This window comes from Centrocercus urophasianus, unplaced genomic scaffold (assembly GCF_019232065.1).
Source record: "Centrocercus urophasianus isolate 14NV4802_14NV808 unplaced genomic scaffold, USGS_Curo_1.0 seq_12, whole genome shotgun sequence".
NCBI lineage: Eukaryota > Metazoa > Chordata > Aves > Galliformes > Phasianidae > Centrocercus > Centrocercus urophasianus.
Genome location: NW_024884364.1, coordinates 44,642,173 through 44,661,257, shown reverse-complemented (window position 1 = coordinate 44,661,257; position 19,085 = coordinate 44,642,173). Strand labels below are relative to the sequence as shown.

General features: G+C 36.6%; 1 protein-coding gene across 1 annotated transcript; it reads left to right on the top strand.

The window, feature by feature from the left end:
• The first annotated feature begins 18 nt into the window (after window positions 1-18).
• On the top strand, window positions 19-18,225 carry SYAP1 (synapse associated protein 1). The gene is made up of 9 exons (XM_042810501.1): window positions 19-296; window positions 3,887-4,005; window positions 6,048-6,114; window positions 7,785-7,858; window positions 8,036-8,175; window positions 9,567-9,712; window positions 14,816-14,874; window positions 15,532-15,679; window positions 17,100-18,225. The coding sequence occupies exons 1-9, from the start codon at window positions 104-106 to the stop codon at window positions 17,225-17,227; spliced, it is 1,074 nt and encodes a 357-aa protein (XP_042666435.1). The 5' UTR covers window positions 19-103; the 3' UTR covers window positions 17,228-18,225.
• Window positions 18,226-19,085: the final 860 nt, after the last annotated feature.

Genomic DNA, 19,085 nt, shown 5'->3' with positions numbered 1-19,085 from the left:
TGACGTATGCGGAAGGAGCGGGCCGTCCGGGAGTCCGTGCGGGGAGTTGGTTCTGCCCGCTGGAGCGGCTGTTAACAGCCGCCTGCGCGGCCGCTTCCGCGCCATGTTGCGCGGCTTAGGCAGCTGGCTGGGACTGGAGCGGGTAGGTGAGGAGAAATTGCTGGTGGCTGAGGAGGGGAGCAGCCCCGCGGAGGAGCCAGAGGAGCCAGGCGCGGAGCCGGCCACGCAGAGCCAAGAGCGGGCGGAGCTGCAGGAGGATACGGACGCGCTCCTTAGCCAGGCCAAGGGATTTGGCAGTGAGTGTCCTGGCCTGCCTGGGTCAGGCCTGGGGATGTCCCACGCATGGCGAGCTGCGGGGGGCTTCGTGCCAAGGAAAGGTTGAAGTGAAAGAACAGCTTTTTTTCTTGCCTGATGTGCTGACGTGTTCCGGGAGCGCAGCGATGTGTCTGCTTAGAAACAGTAATAATGTAGCCTTAAAGCACTGAATCTCCCATGGTGTAGTGAGAGTAAGGCAGACTGGCTATAGGAGTGAAGGCAGATCAGTTCGGTGCATAGTTAGATGTAAATCCTCTGGCGCTTCTCGTTGGCACTGAGCTTTAACTGAACTAAACAATTGCATGCTTTAGGTTAAATGCTGTTTGCAGCTCTGCACACTTAAAGAGCTGTCTTCTTTGTAGATAGTTACACCCCCAGTGTAGCTTGCTTAGTGATGCAAAGTAAAAACAATGTGACCAGAATATTTGAAAAGTAAGCAAATAGCAAAACAAGCCCTAAAACATATCTTTCCAGATGTGAATGATAATTTGGGTCAGGTCAGTTAATGTAGGAAATTATCTCAGTTACTTTCACATATCTTCCTTTATTTTGTGTTTTCTCATATCATTGTTTTGCATCTCTCACATTTGTTAATGGCTGTATATGTATGCATCACCTAGATGTATTTCCCAAGATTTGACAAGATGGAATTTTCTAAACATCTTGTCCAGTCTTCCATAGTTCTTAAGCAGTCCTATGTAAACTGATAAAGCCAGAAGTTTGAAATTGAGCTACTCCTCCAACATTGTCTCCACTATTTGTTTGCTTGGTTTGTTTGTTTCTCACAGATTCTTTTTAATTAACAATTACTGGTAATGAGATAGAGTTGCTATCTGTTCTATGCCCTGTTAAATGATGCTTTCTCACTAGGTGTCAAAAGCCATTGTATAAAATACGTTGGATATTCAAAATATGAACCAAGCAAATGGTTTCAGGTGTTCCTTTTGAGTATCTCTTACTAAATGAACAGCATTTCTTTACCTGTTCTATTGTCAGTATGACAGAAGCAATGCATACGTATGAATCACATGCGTTGTGAGGTAGTGTGGATGTTTCTTTGATAGTTTATAGGAATGCAGTGTCTGTTTGATTATTTTGTTACTCATCTGTAGAAGTAGGGCTGTAGTTGGCTGTATGTAATAACTGTGCATTACTAGTGTAGATTCTTAGGTAAAGTGCTAAGGTTCAGTACTGTACTGAAGGTGTTCCCTAAAATTCTGGCTCAGTGTCTTCTGAGACATCAGTCTGAGGTGTTTCTGAAGTGTACATATCTTGAGCTTTCTGAAATGCAGCAAATTGTCTGTGTGGATTGGTCAGGTATCTGATTGCTCTTGTAAGCACGTCCTAATCTACTCCGATAGTCCAGGAGGATACTTTGAAGTTTCAGAAAAAAAATATAGGATGCTAGTGATAAAAATATTTATCCTGTAATTTGCTGTCATAGTGAGAATTTGGTACAGTGATGTGTGGACTCATCGCCTGTGACATCAAAGAGGGTTGGGATGGGAAGGTTTTTTCTGCATGGATTTGGAGGCTGCTCTTGTAATAGACGACTCTAAAGGTCTGACAGCCAAAGTAGCTGTGAGTGAGACTTTCGTAGCACATTACAAATTCTGCTGGTGAAACTGAAGCCTTACGTGCATTCTTTCTGCTTGTTATTATGTCATTACAAAGGCTTAGAAAACTTTGTCGATATGAATCAGTGATAGAAATATTGTTGGATAGATTTTCTTACATAGGCTTCTAAGATGAAGTGTTCTTGGTCAATTGGATGTGGAAGCTTTGTTTTTCCATTACTAATACTATTCTTCTGAGGCTAAGTTGCTCCTCTTACTGAGGTATGTTGAGTACCTTAGCATAAGAATGTTCAGTCCTTAATAGAAAAAGTGTTTTGCCCTTTAGGGCCTGAACTACTTTGCTCAGTGGTACCAAAGTATTGCTGGGCAGCAAATGCTTCAAACTTTTCCACCTAAAGCGCTTAAATATTAGAATAATAGAATGGTTTGGGTTTGAAGAGACCTTTCAGATCATGTAGTTCCAACCTCTGTTATAGGCAGGGACACCTCCCTCTAGACCAGGTTGCTCAAAGCCCCATCCAGCTTGGCCTTGAATAATTCCAGGGAAGGGGGATTAAAAAGATTCCAGGGATACATAAAAGAACCAATGAAAGCTTGTGGGGAGGAAAGAGTCTAGTAGACTGTTATCTCTGTTATTCTAAAGGGTGGTGCTATATTTTTCTGTGCAAGAGGTAGAGAATAGACTTTTTTATTTTTTTTAAATACAGTAGAAAGCATGTGATGGATGTAAAGCCTGATAAACAGATGAGAACGATGCTAGCCAGTGCTAGGAGGAAGTTTAGTTTTAGTTGCCACAAATCTGTGATAGGAATAAGTTACAAATTAAAAATAAAAAAAAAACTTGGCTTGCTGAAGGACTTGGCTACACCTTTGCATTTGTCAGTGTTGATTTGGTGATAACATTAAGAATGAATACATGGTTCAAAGAACAAGTCAGCTTTCCAGAAGGTGGCGTGAATGTTGCAAAGTACCTCATTCTACCAGTGGTGAACAGCGATGTGTCAGAACAGTGCAACTACTTCTAACATCTTGAAGTTGTTGTTGTTGTTATAATTATTATTATTTACATTTCTAGCCTATAGGGAACTCGAATTTTTGTGCAGTTTAGATCTACCATTACTTCTTCACTTCTAACCCTAGAATTTTATTATTTACTCTGGCACTTATACTGTAACAGTGATATTACAGGAATAATACATCTGATTAAAGTGCTTATGACATCATGTAATGATCTGAGAAGTAAACAGTGTGAGTGGTGTTTTAAGATCCTCTGTCATTGAAGTGGTATTTAATATTTCTAAAGGCTCCTGGCAGAGGTCTTGCTGCTTACCTTCTCACGTTTTTCTAACTCCTTTAATTAAGAACTTTGCAGTAGAGGTAATTGCCTTTGCTACTTAGCCCTGAACCTGTTCAGAGGAATAAACAGTGTTACGTTGTTTGTAATGGAGCTCTAAAGAGGACACTGAGTAGGGAAGAGCAAGCTTCTATCTTAAGAATTGTCAAGGAATCTGAAGTGTTCCTTTCCAGAACTTTCATGCATTTGTTGTCTGACTTCATGAGACAGTATTGTGCACGTTGATTTTCTACAAAATAGAACTGTTTTAATACTGTTGCTGTAGTTACTTTATTACTTAAAGTCTCAGAAATAAGTGAAATTGTGAAAGATGCATTGTTAAGAAAATGTAAAGGAAAGCAGTGTATTGAGCTATTATGAATGTTTGATTTAGTAATCAATGTTCAAGTATAATGATCTGATGTACAGAAAACTTTGATCCAACTTGCAGCTTGATTATCACTAAAGAGTTTGTGAACCAGAAAAGGATAAATAGGATTTTAGCAGTTCTTTGTAGGTTGGAAGCTGGGTTAAATCATTCAGAAGGAAGACTTCAGTAGGTGTCAAGTAGGTAATGTTTCAAAAGAAAGGAAAATCTAGTACCAGTCTTGGGTGAAGGGAGGTCTTTTTTCAGCTGTTTTTCTTTTTGCCTATATTGAAGGTTACCTCTTCAATTTCGCCACTGCTGCTACTAAAAAGATATCTGAATCCGTTGCCGAAACAGCACAGACCATTAAGAAGTCTGTAGAAGAAGGGAAAATTGACAGTATCATTGATAAGGTATTTTATTTCTCAATTTGTGATCTGAAATATTTGCTTGCTTACTGTTGTGTTGTATATCTGGCATGTAATAGAATTTCTTTAATCTGGCTTTAGGAATTGTGTGTTTCAATAGCACATTTCTCCTGCCATGATAAATGACATGACCAAAATGTTCCTTGAGGGTAGAAGAGCAATGGTTAACTGTGCTTTGCTCAGTGCTGCACCAGTGCTCATTTCCTTCAGGATGTGGATGTACTGGAGAAAGACAATAAGAAATGGCATGTGGATGAGGTTTTACAATATGTGGTTTAGTAGCTTGCAGTAGTAATGCTGATAGGAGAATGGTTGGACTAGATGATCCTGTAGTCCTTTGCAACCTTGTGATTCTATGTGAAAACAATGCATCTCTGAAGCAAGATTCAGAATTAGGTCAGTTTTGTGGATATTGTAGAGCAAGGGCCTAGAGCTACGTGTGTATGTTTTTGTAAGATCAGGGAGTAAATGAAAAAGCATACTATGATCCTGCTCTTCTCCCCTGCTCTGGCAATGATCTTTTGCTCTCACAGCTCTTCTCTGCTGGATCCAGTTGTATAACTTGTGCACCAAGTGTTCTAACAGTGCTTCAGTCATGAACTTGGCAGGGGAAGGTAGAACAATCAGAAGAACACCTTGTAGTGTTCGGTTTGTGAGCAGAAGTAGCTCAGAAGGGGAAGGGAAGTGACCAAAAGCAACGCAGGTGTGGTGAGTCTGTGCATCCGCAAGTGTCAGAATGCAAGATGCAGCCTGCTCCCTCCTCCTGCAGCTCTGTTTCATACACCCTTTTTGGGGAACTAAAGCATTGCCTTATTTGTTGATTTAAAATACAGTGAGTATTAAGTTCAGTTTCTTGGTATAATCAGTGTTCATGTCATCTGCCAAATTAATAATTAAATGACACTTTTAAAATTCTGTTGTGATTGAATTTTATCTCCAAATTTCATTGATTTTTTTAGGGACAACTGTCTATATTTGATAACAGACTTATGTTTCCTACAACAATATATTAAAGTCTATCTAGCACAAATCCATACACTGGGAGAAAAAGAGGGAAAATAGGCAAGAAGGTTGTTTGATAATTTATTACAGGGGCTGTAATGTTTATAACTGTAAGTACCTAAGTACTGTAGGTACTTAGTACAGTTTCTCATGCCTAAACTTCAGGTTTTCTTCTTCTAGTAATGTGAATTCCCTGTTTTGACTAAAATGTGTGTGAATGGAGAAATAGAGTTATAGCTTCTATAGCATCCTAATGCTTTTCTCTTATACCAAATAACATTTTTATTCTGTAAATAGTAAAAATTCAATAACTTGGAACTGGAGGGAACCTCAACAATGTATTGTTATCATAGGCACTACAGTAGTTCTCTCACAGATGCTAACCTAAAGCCAGAATGCTGGATCACTGAATGAAATGTTCTTACAGTATCTCAAAGTAGGTTTAAATATTCACTTCTAATTTCCAGTGTCATTCCTGTTTGTTTTTTTTTCCTTCCTGTGCTTTCAACTACAAAACAGTATTTGCATTGTTACCTGGATTATGGCATTCCTGCCTCAGAAATCCCTAAATATTTCACTGTAAAATGTACAGTGCTGTTTTACATCAAGCACATGACTCTTCTGTGACCCTTTCCAATTTTTTCAATGCTGATTTCTGTATGGGATACTTCTGAACATAATCTCGTGCCGTACATTTGTCAGCACTCAGCTAAGCACACATTCTGAAAGTCATACTTAGCAATTTGATAGGTCTGATTTATTGTGATGGGTGTATTTCATAGCCAAGTCTTCAATCTTACTACAAGGCCAAGGGTATCTTGAAGTGTTGGTGAAAGCAGGTGGTAGTTTTTGTCTCTATTTCATACGTAAAATGTATGTAAATGTATGAACAGTATAAGTCTGTAAGCTGGGATTTGCCTTTGTGTTTTCATCTGCTGAACTTGATAAAACTATAAATATTACTTTGAAAGAGTGTGTGTGTCTATAATGTTTTACTTATTGAGGTTTTTTGATTTTTATTTTAGACAATTATTGGAGATTTTCAGAAGGAACAAAAGAAGTTTGTCCAAGAGCAGCAAACAAAAAAATCAGGTAATGTATGCTATCTTGAGCAATGCATGACGTAACAAACTAAAATCTTACAGGTAGCTGGATATTTGAGCTGTATCTAAGTACAATCCATTGGATTTCTGTGTAAGGAAACATTTGTATGGCCAAACTTATTATATCCTGTGGGATAGGAAGATGATTTTTTTAAGCAATGTCATCGTTACACTATCTAGTAAGATGATATTTTTTTAACCAAACTCAGCTTTTTAAAATGAACTAAAACATCAGTGTGCTGGCAAAGCTGATCTCTTACACTTGTTTTGAATTTTAAGTCTGTATTTACTGAAAATTATCATGCTGATTAACTTTCCTGTAAGCTTTAGCAATCGTATCATGCTTTCATAATGAAATAGAAAATGTGAGTTAGAAAGTGCATTATAGTGTCTGATCAGTTGCTGTAGGAATAGTGGTGCTGCTTATACTGAAGGCATAATTGCTCTTCTGCTTTCCCATAAGTCATTTGCTTTATAATGATCTGTGATCTGTGTACTATTGAGATCTGTGAACCTATTTGAAACTTTAAAATAAGCATTTCTTTCTACATTTGGCTTTATCACTGCATTAATCCTTTTTGATGTGTAATTGAATACAATGATGTGTTACAGTTTGAATAATTATTGTTATTCTGGAAAATAGCTTTATTGTTAATCTAGAAAATACACTGATTTTAAATGGATCATGATGAATTTTTTCATATTGTCTGTAGGTAGTATGTGTGTCTTGGTTTTCTCTTGCAATGCCACTTATGTGATCATGCTGTCTGTATGTTGTATTTTCTGTATCTTATCAGTAAACCTTGACATCTTCTAAAACATTTCTACAAGTTTCATGAAAATAGCTAGCTTTATTGATAGTAAAGGGGAGACAGATGGTCTAATGGAAAGAAGCATTGGCATGAGAATCCATGTGGATGGAAGAGCTTGCTTATGTCAGTTGTACAGGCAAAAAAGCATATTAAATTCACAATAATTATTTATTAACTGGTTTGGCTGAGCTATACTGTCTCTGCAGGCTGAATTTACATTGAAAATGAAGAGCTTTCTATACATGTAGAATAATTTTTGTATTTGTACAAAAAAGAAATAGTGTGTAAGTATCTGTAAATGTACAAAGCAGGTCAACTGCAGTATGTTTATTCCATGTATAGTCCATTGCAATCTATAACAAATTTTTAAATTACTTTTCTTCTTCTCCTGTTTCTTTCTTCTAAAGAATTTGTGTCCTCTGAGTGCTGGAAAATTAATATACTAGTACATTATTTTGAAAACTTAAATTAGGCGAAGTTTGCACATTTATAATGACTAGAAATTTCTCTTGGCAGTCAGGTTACCCAGTGACGCAGCTTTTACCGCAGTAACTAAACTAAGAGACAGTTAAGTTCTGGCTGAACACATAGGGAACAAACCTCCATGTTTTGTTTTATAATGACATAAATCAGCAACTATTTAAAGTATTGTTTACCTCTGATAAATCAGGATCCATGATAAATCAGGATCAGCCTAGAGTGACCTTATGGAGATCTTATGGCTTGAGCTTACTTTAGGAAAAAGGAGCAATGAACTAACTTAGTGATGCAAGTCTGCTTATTTTTGTGACTTTTTATTTTCCTAAGTTGCACAAGCACAAATAATTTTTCCTCCTTTCCGTAACAGAAGCAGCAGTTCCTCCTTGGGTTGACAGCAATGAGGAAGAGACAATTCAACAACAAATACTGGCCTTATCTGCAGTAAGTATTCAGTTTACTGTAAGATCGACAATATGATTTTTCATTTTTATAGAAGGATTTACAGTTTTATGGTATGATAGAATTATGTGAGAAGTGGGATTATTTTGCTGGTCTTGTTTGTGAAAAGTGATATCCTTTTTCTGGTATCAGTTAATGACTGTAATATGTTCTTCAAAGGATAAACGAAATTTTCTGCGGGATCCTCCAGCAGGTGTTCAGTTTAATTTTGACTTTGATCAAATGTACCCTGTTGCAATGGTGATGTTACAAGAAGATCAGCTTCTCAACAGGATGAGGTTTGATCTCGTTCCTAAACAGTAAGTAACTTTTTGATGGTTGTTATTGCATTTTCAGTGTGTCTGCAAATATGTGCATATTATTCATTTTTCCTACTTCCTTCAATTCTTTTGGTAACTACTTTCTCTGTATTTTATATCTACCCATTTCAAATACATCACATACTGCACCACTTCGATACCAAAAAAAAAAAAAAAAAATCAAACCAACAAACCTGCTGCTGCATTTATCTTTGTTTTGGAAATAAATTTGCAATTTAGCACAGCGGATCTATTAAAAATTAAGACCTCTCCCATACTGAAATCAGGGTCCTTAGTAGTTCTGAATTCTGAAATTCTGTAAAACAATAAAAACAAAAAACAAAACAAAAAAAACCCCACAGTATTATTGTAAGCAAGAGGAACAATGAGAAATGCTCCTTGTTGTTACCACCTTGCAGCAGATCCCAACTAAAATATCCCTAAGTGTCCCAGAACTTAAAGTCTGTTGCAGTATGGCTTCTTGATCCCAGTTTTATTCCAGTTCTGTTCTCCTTTGTTGTCCAATTCAAGGTTCTCTCTCTAAGCTTGTTTCACAAGTCAGCATTCTTGTTATCTAAGAGTTCCCAATATTAGTCTCCATGTCTGAAGATGGAAACAGGAGGAAAAAATACTTTTTGTGAGCTTTTCTGTCTTTAGTCTCCTTTTATAAAGCTTCCCTTCTCCTCATTCTTTCTCCCCCTTCCCTGCTCTTCTGTTTCTGTTCTGTCAGCTCTCTGGCATGTTGTAGGTCTTTGTCAGATCTGTCTCTGATGCTCTTGTCTTCAACCTTTGGTCCTGCTGTCCTTGCCTGCCCTGCCTCATTTCTCAATTAGCTGGTTTTGATATTTTTCAGTTGTTTTGTTTGCCTGACTTTGGGTGGTTGTTTCCCAAATGGCACTTTCTAATTACGAAAGGTCCCACAGGCATGCTGAAAGATAATGGAATATTTCTACTGCAATCTTGGACTCGCTTCTACTTGTAAATCAAAGATTACAGTTGTGTCTGAGGTCTAAGGAACATATAGATAAAGATAGTTCAAAAGTAAAAGAATATTGTGTTTTTAGAGAAAGGGATGAAAATGTTAACAAACTCAGATGAATATAACAGCATGATGTTTTACCAAATTGTGTATTACTGCATGATGTTAGGTTTTTTTGTTTGTTTGTTTTTAAGAAATAATACCTGATTGTATATTAAGCCCAATGTAACTGTTGTAGAAGAGATCAAGATTTGTATAATTGTAGATTTTTTTAAATTGATTAAATCACACATGTCAAAGTGACAGCTCTGCTTACTCCTTCCCTCTGTATGTTTCCTTTTAGTTCATTGCTAGATGGTAAGAGGAGCCATATTTCCATATGTAGTAATTAGTGTCTGTTCGTTCTCTCTAGCGTAAAGGAGGAAGTGTTCTGGAGAAATTATTTCTACAGAGTATCCCTAATTAAACAGTCTGCGCAACTCACGGCACTTGCTGCTCAACAGCAAGCAGTAGGAAAAGAAGAGAACAAAGGCAGAGAAGAGGATAGTCAACTGACAGGTATGGAAAGGATTTCTATTGTCACAGCTCGTTAATTTGTTTACTGACTGTATGTATCAGGTGCCAGAATTTTTATCCTGGATTTTATGTGAAATCAAGACTTCTCTCCCCATGCTCAGCCTGTTTGTCCAGGTGGGGAAGGGAGTTCTGAGTGCTTTTTAACCAGTTTTCCTATTTCAGCTAACTTTGCCATAATGGTGCAAGTCCCAAGAGATGAGATGCTGTACTTGATTTATTACAGGTTTCAGCCACTAGTGGTCTCTGGTGCACTATTTTGACCTGTCAGAAGCCAGGGGTAGCTTTGGTTCACCTGTAAGACATCAGGCACTAGCCAACCCAGCCAGCTGGCATGCACTTTGCTCTCCTTTCTTTCCTTTTTTTTTTTTTTTTTTTTTTTTTTCCCCCCATAAGCCTCAGACCAGATGGAAATAAGTTAGTGATATGGGAGTATAATTACTGTGGTGGTGGAGGCAGATGTGTGTAGGACATGGAAAGGCATGCAATGTATTAAAGAATTGGAGTAAGATGGGTACATAGGCTACTTGAGATTCAGCCTGGACATGAACAAGCTAACTTAACATAGGCTTTCTCAGTTATGCTGATCAGTGTATATCAGTGTATCATTACTGATCCTCTTTTGAGTCATTGGGCATCTTTACTTGCACACGGACAAATTCTGAAAGCAGGAATAAAAGCTGCTTTAGGGAGTAAAGCAGTTTCTGGCTAAGACACAGTGATAGCTTATAAAATCATAGTCTAATGAGTGCATTCACCATCCCTGAGGAATCTGCAGGTTGGGTAGGCATTGGGCAGGAGGAGGAGGTCTTTGCTGTACCTTAGAACAGATTTATATATCCTCCCAGCATCAAAAAAACAAGTTATCAGATCCACCAGTGCTGGTGTTCTAATTACAGCCAGCTTGACTGACAATCAACTGATCAATGTCAAGCTGACTTCCTTTTCCCTCTTTCAGATACTATATCTTTCCATATTTTTATTTTTCCTCTTGAGTCCTGCACTGCTATTGATTCCATCTTTGTAAGCCTCCTTCAGTCTGTAAATTCACCTTTCTTATCTTCATATGTACTTGTTCACAGCCCTTTTGCACAATTTTGCTAATTTTCTGTGCGCTTTGAGCCAAGTTTACTCAGCTGGGCCTTGGTTCCTTGGATACAGGCAGATGAACCTTGGGATAAAGGGAGATTCATCAAGGGGTAACAGAGCTAGGGTGGCATGTTGCATAGAATATACTTGTGTCAAAAAAGAATTGTAGTTTCCTCAAGCTTTTTTCTTTTTTTTTTTTTTAATGATTGCCTATGTTGTCATTTTATCTCATTCTGTTTCTTTTGAGTTCTGTCATAGTTCATGCTTGTTAGCACAGGCAAGGTCCCCATTTAGAATGAACAAAACAGAATGGAGTCAATGGCGTCTTCGTTGCATAGTTGTATTCTCACTGATATTTTGACACTGTTAAAGGTGCTGCCTTTGTTTCCACTTTCCCTGCCTTTGTGGCAGCTGTTTCAGCAGATAATCTGCCCCATTTATGTTATGCTGTTTGATTTTGTTTATTCGTTGAATCCTTTTGTCTTATTCCACTCTCATTCTTTTTCTTCACACCTGTTTAAGTAATGTCCAAGTTGAACTTCTTTTCATTAGTGATGTTAGTAAAATCTACCCTCTGATTTTCATGTATCGTGTAGCTCTTCATTGTCCTGTAAATTTAGCATCTTGTCATAGGTATCTTATCAAGTTACATTTTGCTTGCCCAAAATCATAATTTTCCTTTTTTTTGTTTTTCTTTTGACCATACTTAATTACATTATTTGGAAATCAAACACCAACAATATTACTATACATCTTAACTGATATTTAGTATTTCTGATATTTTTGTCATAATATTTTTCACGTATTCATTCAGGTCTAACTCTTTTGCTTTTAAAATGTGGACCAGGAAGCCATGAAGGGGTCAACAATTATAAAGGATAGATTAAGAAAAGTGAATAATTCAAGAAATCGATCTTGAAGACGCTAATTCTTTACAAATTTCATATAATTTGATGTCTGAGTACAGGAGGACAAAAATGGTTGAAATGAAAGGAAGATGTCAACATCCAATCACTTCTTAGCAGGTGTAACTAGGAATAATCTTGCAGGGCTCAAGTTTTATGGAGGCTGCAGCTTGAAATTTTTTCCTCTTGTAAAAGAACTAGTCTTTAATGCCCTGCACTAACTTTTTATCAAAGCAGGCATTTTCTGTCTTTACCTTTTGGAGCAGGCTGTAATTAGGTTTGTTTCCTAATTGTTCATGTCATAGTACTTTCACAATCTCACCATATTCATCTCCCATTTTTGTCACTTTCTGAGCAACTTTTATTCACTGTTGCTCTGGACAGGAGCCATCCAACTCAGGAAATGACTGGGATTCTCACTAACTGCACCTGTCAGGCATCTAAGTACGTTTACATGGCTTTGTTTCTTTTTTGATTTTCCTTGTTCTGATAAGAGGTTGGGGTGATGGTTTTGGCTTGTTTCTATTTATTTATTTTTAATTTTGTTTCTTTTGGATTTTTCATTACTCCAACTGACAGGACTGTATTGTAGAGTGGTGACTGTCATCTCTGTTTTTTGTAGTCCCTTACAGTAGATCTTTATGGATTGGATCTTTTCGCTTACTGCTGTCTTTATATAGTGGAAAAGATTGCATTTGGAAAGATCAGAAAACATGAAGCCTCACAAAAGAGATTTTATTCACTATTATTTGTAAGCATGTTGCTTGAGAAGTCTGGTTGCTATTAGTATGTTTCTCCTTACCACTGATATCTTTATTTGATTTCTGTTTCTGCATGTCATTGCTTCAGTAGACCAATTTTAGAGACAAGAAAGCCACTACTCTTGTGGCTGACGGTCTAGTCACATAGACAGGGTTTTTGTCATTAACTACAGTGCAGAAGGTTTCCCTTTTGCAAGTTAAATATGTGCTTAAATTGACAGTCTTGAACTATGAGTTCCTAGAGCTGTGCTTTTTAAACAGTACAGTACTCAAATTTGCCAAGCCACAGCTGTTTTAATGGAAGTGTCTCGACTCTACAGGAGAGACGGAGCACCTGAACTTATTGAGCAACAGAACTGTTACCTCTGAGTCATCCAAACACTTGGAAATTTCCAGTCAAAGTTGCTGGGTTATAACCAAAGAGCTCTTCTAGTAGAACTTACCATTATGACTGAAAATGAAACATTTTCATTCAGAGAAAAAAATGCATCACCTTTTGACCTGTAAAGCATCTCATGTGATACAGAACACCAATATAAAATATGCAAATAGATTTACTGCCCCAGTAACTATATTTTATCTAATGGCAAATATATATTTACCAGTCTTTAGTAAATAGGTTTTTTTTAATTTCAACACTGTATAGGTTTGAAGAGCTTTGAATTGTTATATGTTATATGACTTTTTGAAGGTTGAATTCACTAATTGGAGGCTAAAAGTAGAAGTAATTGCCTGTTGGTAACTTCTCATAATGTTCAGTGTCTTCCCAAAGCTGACTCATGTCTACGAAATAGAATTAATTGCCTTCCATTTAATCTTATCTGTCTCCTCCTTGCATGCTGTTTTCAAAGGGATTCAGGTCAGTCATGATAGTTAAGTGTGAATAAAAGGAAAGCATTCCATATTCTGACCTAGAAGCCACATGTATATATGCTCTGCAAAAAAAAATAAAAAATAAAAAAAAAAGCTAAGTTCTGCTCGCTCTTTTGGTAGAACTATTTACTATTGGGAATGAAGTTATCTTAGCAGCAGTGGAGGAGATGATGCCAAGCTAGAAGATCCAGAGCAGTGCTAATGGTCTGTTATTGACGTTGGACTGGTGCTTGGCTCAGCACAGAACTGCTGTGCTGCGTCTGCATGAGAGAAGGCATGGGGCCTGAGGCTCCTCTCTTTCCCAGTGCTGTGGGACTCTGTTGAAGAGCAACATTTTGTGCCATGTTCTACAGCCTGCCTGAGTCAGGAGTAGTTTTGGATGCAGTATTGGGTACAATAACAGATCCTATGAAGATTAGGGAGGGAAAGGAGGAAAGAGGGTATGACAGAGCAGTGGCCATTGAGTAGATGAGCTTTACAAGCAGCGACAGCTACCAATTAGAAAATTATTATAATTAGAGCTGATCTTGGAAATTAAACCTGAAAAAAGTCCCTCTTCAAAAATCACTGCGTAAGCAGAAAAGATCCACCTGCAGTAAACACAGCTGCAAGTTCACAACTGCTTTGCATGTTTAAACAAAGTGCTAAGCAAGCACTTCATCACTACTGCAACTTGCCCTGTACATTAATTGTTCTTCAAGCCACTTGGCTCATTAATGTGACTCTTCTACCTCACTAGCCATGTGGGAGAAAAGCTAGAGTGTTCTTTTCCTGAGAAAAAGATCTTTCCTCCTTTGTAGGCAGCCACTGTCTCCTTTATACTATGCTACTAAATTAAGAACATACAATGAGTTTTATCAGAAAATTTGGAATAGCTTCTAGGGTTTGTTTTTCAGTGACTTCTGCCTGTGTGAAATAAGGTAAGGCTTTGGAGCGCTTTTCTTGCCTGGTTCACAGTGTGTACACAGATGCAGCCTGCTGTACCTAAGAGCTGTCTAATACCTGTGTCAGTAAAAGCACACAGGCAAGGGAGCTTTAAGTTTTACGGTAGGTGGTAACTGGATTTCTTGAGGAATTCTACACCTTTGTAACTTCAAAGGTCTTGCAGCATTTAATGCTATTGTGAGCATTTTATAGAAGGCATTCTTCCCCATTTCCAGCTATTCCTATTTATGTAGTTCTTTGGATTGTTTAGTGGGGCAGGAGGGTTCCTGGAATTTAACTTTGGATTCATAATAAGAAAATAATTTGCTGAATTTGCTTTACTTAATTAAAGACAGAAATTTGTGTTTCTGTTTTTGCTTTTGTTGCAAATGCTTCACCTATAACTGGATTCAGCCTTTGACCACCAGATTTCCCTTAAATTTAAAGTAAAATGTTTCCTTCTATACTTGGTAGCTATTTAGAATAAATGAGATCTTTAATATTAAAATGTAATTATCTTTTTTCCTTCTTGCTAGAAACAATACGGCCAAAAACACCACCTGTAACAATAAAACCTCAGATAAAATCTCAAGAGGTAAAAACGCTTTTATTTTATTTGCTATTTGTTATGTGAAACTGTCATTCAGTAGGATGGATGATTACTTAAATAAGTTGTGATATGAAACTATAACAGTACCTAAGAGTCCGATGTTAACATACTGCTGTTCTGTTGCGATACTCATTTTCAGTAGTAGAAACAGCAATGTATCTGAAGTATGCTTTCATTAATATCCTGCATGTTATAATAATAAAGATATTTTGGTTTTTTCATCTGAAGAAACATTTCTAAAATGTTGAGAGTAGAAGGTTTCTATTACACTTAATCACAAGGGATGCCTTCATAAAAATATGTGCTTATACTATGTTTTGTCCAGTGTAAAGTACAGGAAATCTAAATCATACATTGCCATAGCAATACTACCTTCTTGCAACTGCAGGAGTAGCTTTGATAGTACAAAACCTTTAACTTAGACACCTAATGACCCTTGTTCATTTCTGGGTCATAAAATCAGTGCCAGAGAATACTGTTGGCAAAAGCAGAGCTGTGTAATATATTTGGTTTTATTTTGGTTTGTTTTTTTTTTTTTGGTCTATAACTAAAAGGCAGTCAGCTGCATGAGTAAAAGTTTATATTGGGGCCATTCAGTGTCTGACTTTAAGGATAAGCTTATATAAAACTGTCTTATTACAGGATGAGGAAGAGATTTCCACAAGTCCAGGTGTATCAGAATTCGTGAGCGATGCTTTTGATGCCTGTAATTTGAATCAGGAGGACCTAAGAAAAGAAATGGAGCAATTGGTGCTAGAAAAAAAGAGAGAAAAGACTTCAGTAGTAGAAGGTAAAACTGCTAGTACTTTCTGTCTTAAATACAATAATTCTAAAATAGGTTGACTTAAATCTATGTATGTACCGTAATTACATTTAGGAAAGTAGGTTTGTGACCCTTCTTCAAAAATGAATGAAATTAGTGATAATTCTTTCCACAATCAGTGTCGTGTGCAGAACGTTATTTGTGACAGGTTCCAGTCCAAATAACAGTTTGTAGATGGCTCTTTCATAAAAGTGTCTACCTTCCTCCTCCTTTTCCTCTTTCCTAGATTCTTATCTGCATGTAATTTTTCTTTAATTGTGGGTAAAATACATTATTTGGAAATCAGGCTTTTGTTAAACCAAGTATTTGCACCAGTTGTGAGTTTGCCCAGTGCCTTTGTTGTAAAAGGCTTACATGCGTGCATTTGCAACGGTTAAAAATTAACAAATTGCTTTGAGTAAGATGAGGGGAAAAATGGGGCTTATTCTAAAACAGCGATCCAGAAGAACTGACGTTGGTGTCAAATGGATGAGAACAGTCTATAATGATGTGACTTTGGCCATACACATTGAACTATTTGTAATGAAGACACTTCTATCAGTAAATAATTATATTTTTCAAACTTGCTTTCCAGTGTTTTGGACATTGCAAAATCTTTGTTTTCTGAAATTGTTGATTTTTTTTTTTTTTTTTTTTCTTTTTTCAGTAAATAGCCACGCTGGAGGAAATTGGTTTCTCACATCTAGGTTTTTAGATGGAAGTGTTTCAATAAGAGTAATTTGTTCAGATAAATCTCAGCTGTCCTTACTGACTTGGACTGTGGAATTACCCACCTTCGTATCTAGGCTTAAGTTCTAACCAATACGTAACACATCAAAAACCCACCTCCTCCCCCATGATCTTTCATATCACAGGCAAAGTTAATTAAACAGATTAACAACACAGGGAGTGCCTTCTGACTCATTTTCTTTTTGCCCTGAGGTATGAAATATGGTTACCTTTAACCTGGATTAAATGGGTTTGCCTAGCTACAAATGTCAGTGAGGAGAATACCAGCTATATTTAAAACTATCCACAGTATTTGATCCTGATTTTCTTCTTAACAGTATATTCAACAAACTTATGTTCATTTTTTTTCCAAGTAGCACAGCTTCCCACACCAAGATTTAAAGGCTCAAAGTGAGATTGAGTTGATATTAAATTGCAAGTCTATAGGAAATTAGTTAGCAAAGGGACACATGATAAAACTGTTTTTCTCTTATCTGTGGGCAGTCAGAAGATGAAGATGGAATTTCCCATCTTGAAGTTTCTTTAGCTTTGAAGAATTATTCATAAAGTTCAGGAGAGAAAAGACAGACTCAATGCAAATTAATCAAGTTTCTAGTTTTATATAAATAATGTGTGACAATCAATTTTGATAGTATAAGATGTTGCTTATTTCTTGCAGAAGAGACTGCTGATTGGGAAAAGGAATTACAACAAGAGCTTCAAGAGTATGAAGTGGTGACAGAATCAGAAAAACGCGATGAAAACTGGGATAAAGAAATAGAAGAAATGCTGCAAGAAGAAAATTAAGCATTTTCACAAAATCACTGTAACCCCAAACTTTTCCTGAAAACGGATATGGATTTCCTCTTTCCTATTTAGTTTCCTAAAGACCTTCGAAAGACAAGAAAATATACAATTGTATAATTCCATATTGGGATACAACCAGTATTTCTGTTCTTTATATGAGCAATATCTGAACTTTATTCTTTTAAATGAAAGAAAGGAGACAGACACTGCAGGTTATATCTAACAAGTAAAAATGATAACATGAAGCAACAGTTTAGTTTGAGGTATTAGGTGATCAAGAAGCTCTGCAAGAGTTACAAGTCTAAGAATCTCAAGTTAAATTTGTCTACAACCTGTTTGGGATGTAGAAATGGATGTTGTACATAACATTGTCCCTGAAAATAACTTTCTTTGCTTTTACACTCTGATTCCTGTATAATCTGTAAATGTGTACTATTTTCAGTTTCTTGTAGCTAGTAGCTTTCATGTGTATTTAACTTCTCCTTAACATACGTAGCCAAAGAATGTATAGAAGACCCCAAAAATAATTTCTGATGTTTAAAAAAAAAAAAAAAAAAAAATTCGGGCTTGAAAAGAATTGCTCGTTTATTATTGATCAGATATGATTAGTAGGCGAACATTCAAGCATTTAAATAAGAACCAAGTTCCTACCTGCTTGAAAAACCTGATGTTTTTATTAAATTGTCATATTGCCTTTCTCCACAGAGAGAATTGGCTTTAATACTTCCTTTGTTCAATGACTGTTTTGTTTCAATTTAATTTTGCTGAGGAAGAGCAAATTGAATGTTTCTCTTTACTTTAAGTGGTGAAACAATTATGTAGAACTTTGGCTGGTTTGGACATCTTTATTAAATATTGTAGATATGTATAAAATCGGCTCATTTATTTGGAAGGAGGGCATATTGAGGGGAAGACATTTCAGACTTATGCACATCTCAGAAGTATCCTTTCACACAGTGTGTAAGACATGGAATTTAAATAAAAATAGTTTTCTTTAAGGGCTTTTTCAATTTGTGTTAGACGTGGATATTTCCTGTAGTTTTATCATTAAGTCAATTTCTTTGGATGTATAAATTAAAATTTATCGTTCTATTTGCCATCTGTATCATAAGCTGCGTAAAGGAAAATGGGTAAAATGCAGTAGGATCCATTAACCACAATTGAATTATAGGCATGTTACTTACAGAAAGTAATTCAGTAATTCTGCACAACTTTTTTGTGAAGAGATTGAGAAAGTTTATAGCTGTAATTATTCAGGCCATGTACATCCTGAAAGGAGCCAAGTAGTTTGAACTGCTGTTTAACTAAGAAAGTACTAGTCAAAATTGTCTCAATTACCAACTTGGACAGAAAGCCCTCCTATAATTTCCATCATGGAAGACTTTTTCAAACATGCAAATGTTTGGTTTCTCAAATTGTTTTCATTAGTTCTATACATTTTCCCAACTATAAATCATCTTAAGCAAAGTTTTTTACAGTGTTCTTCACTTCTAAGGTCCGCTTTCCCTTCTAGTTAATAGATATGAAGTAAGTCATGTGGTATTGTGGTAATAAAGAGGTGGTGTAGGATGTCATATCAGGAATTAAAGAACCACAGATGGTGTGACTCTGTTATGCTCACTAATATTTAGACTATTCAATGTTTAATGCTTACTCTTAAATTTTGGCAAATGCTTACAGGCTTAAGCTGGAGGCATTAGGATATCTGCTTCACCTTAGGTTGGATATTAGGAAACACTTCTTTACAGAAACGGTTGTGAAGCAGTGGAATAGGCTCCCAACCAGGGAGGTGGTTGAGTCACCATTCCTGGGTGTGTTCAAAAACCGTTTGGATGTGGTGCTCAGGGACATGATTTAG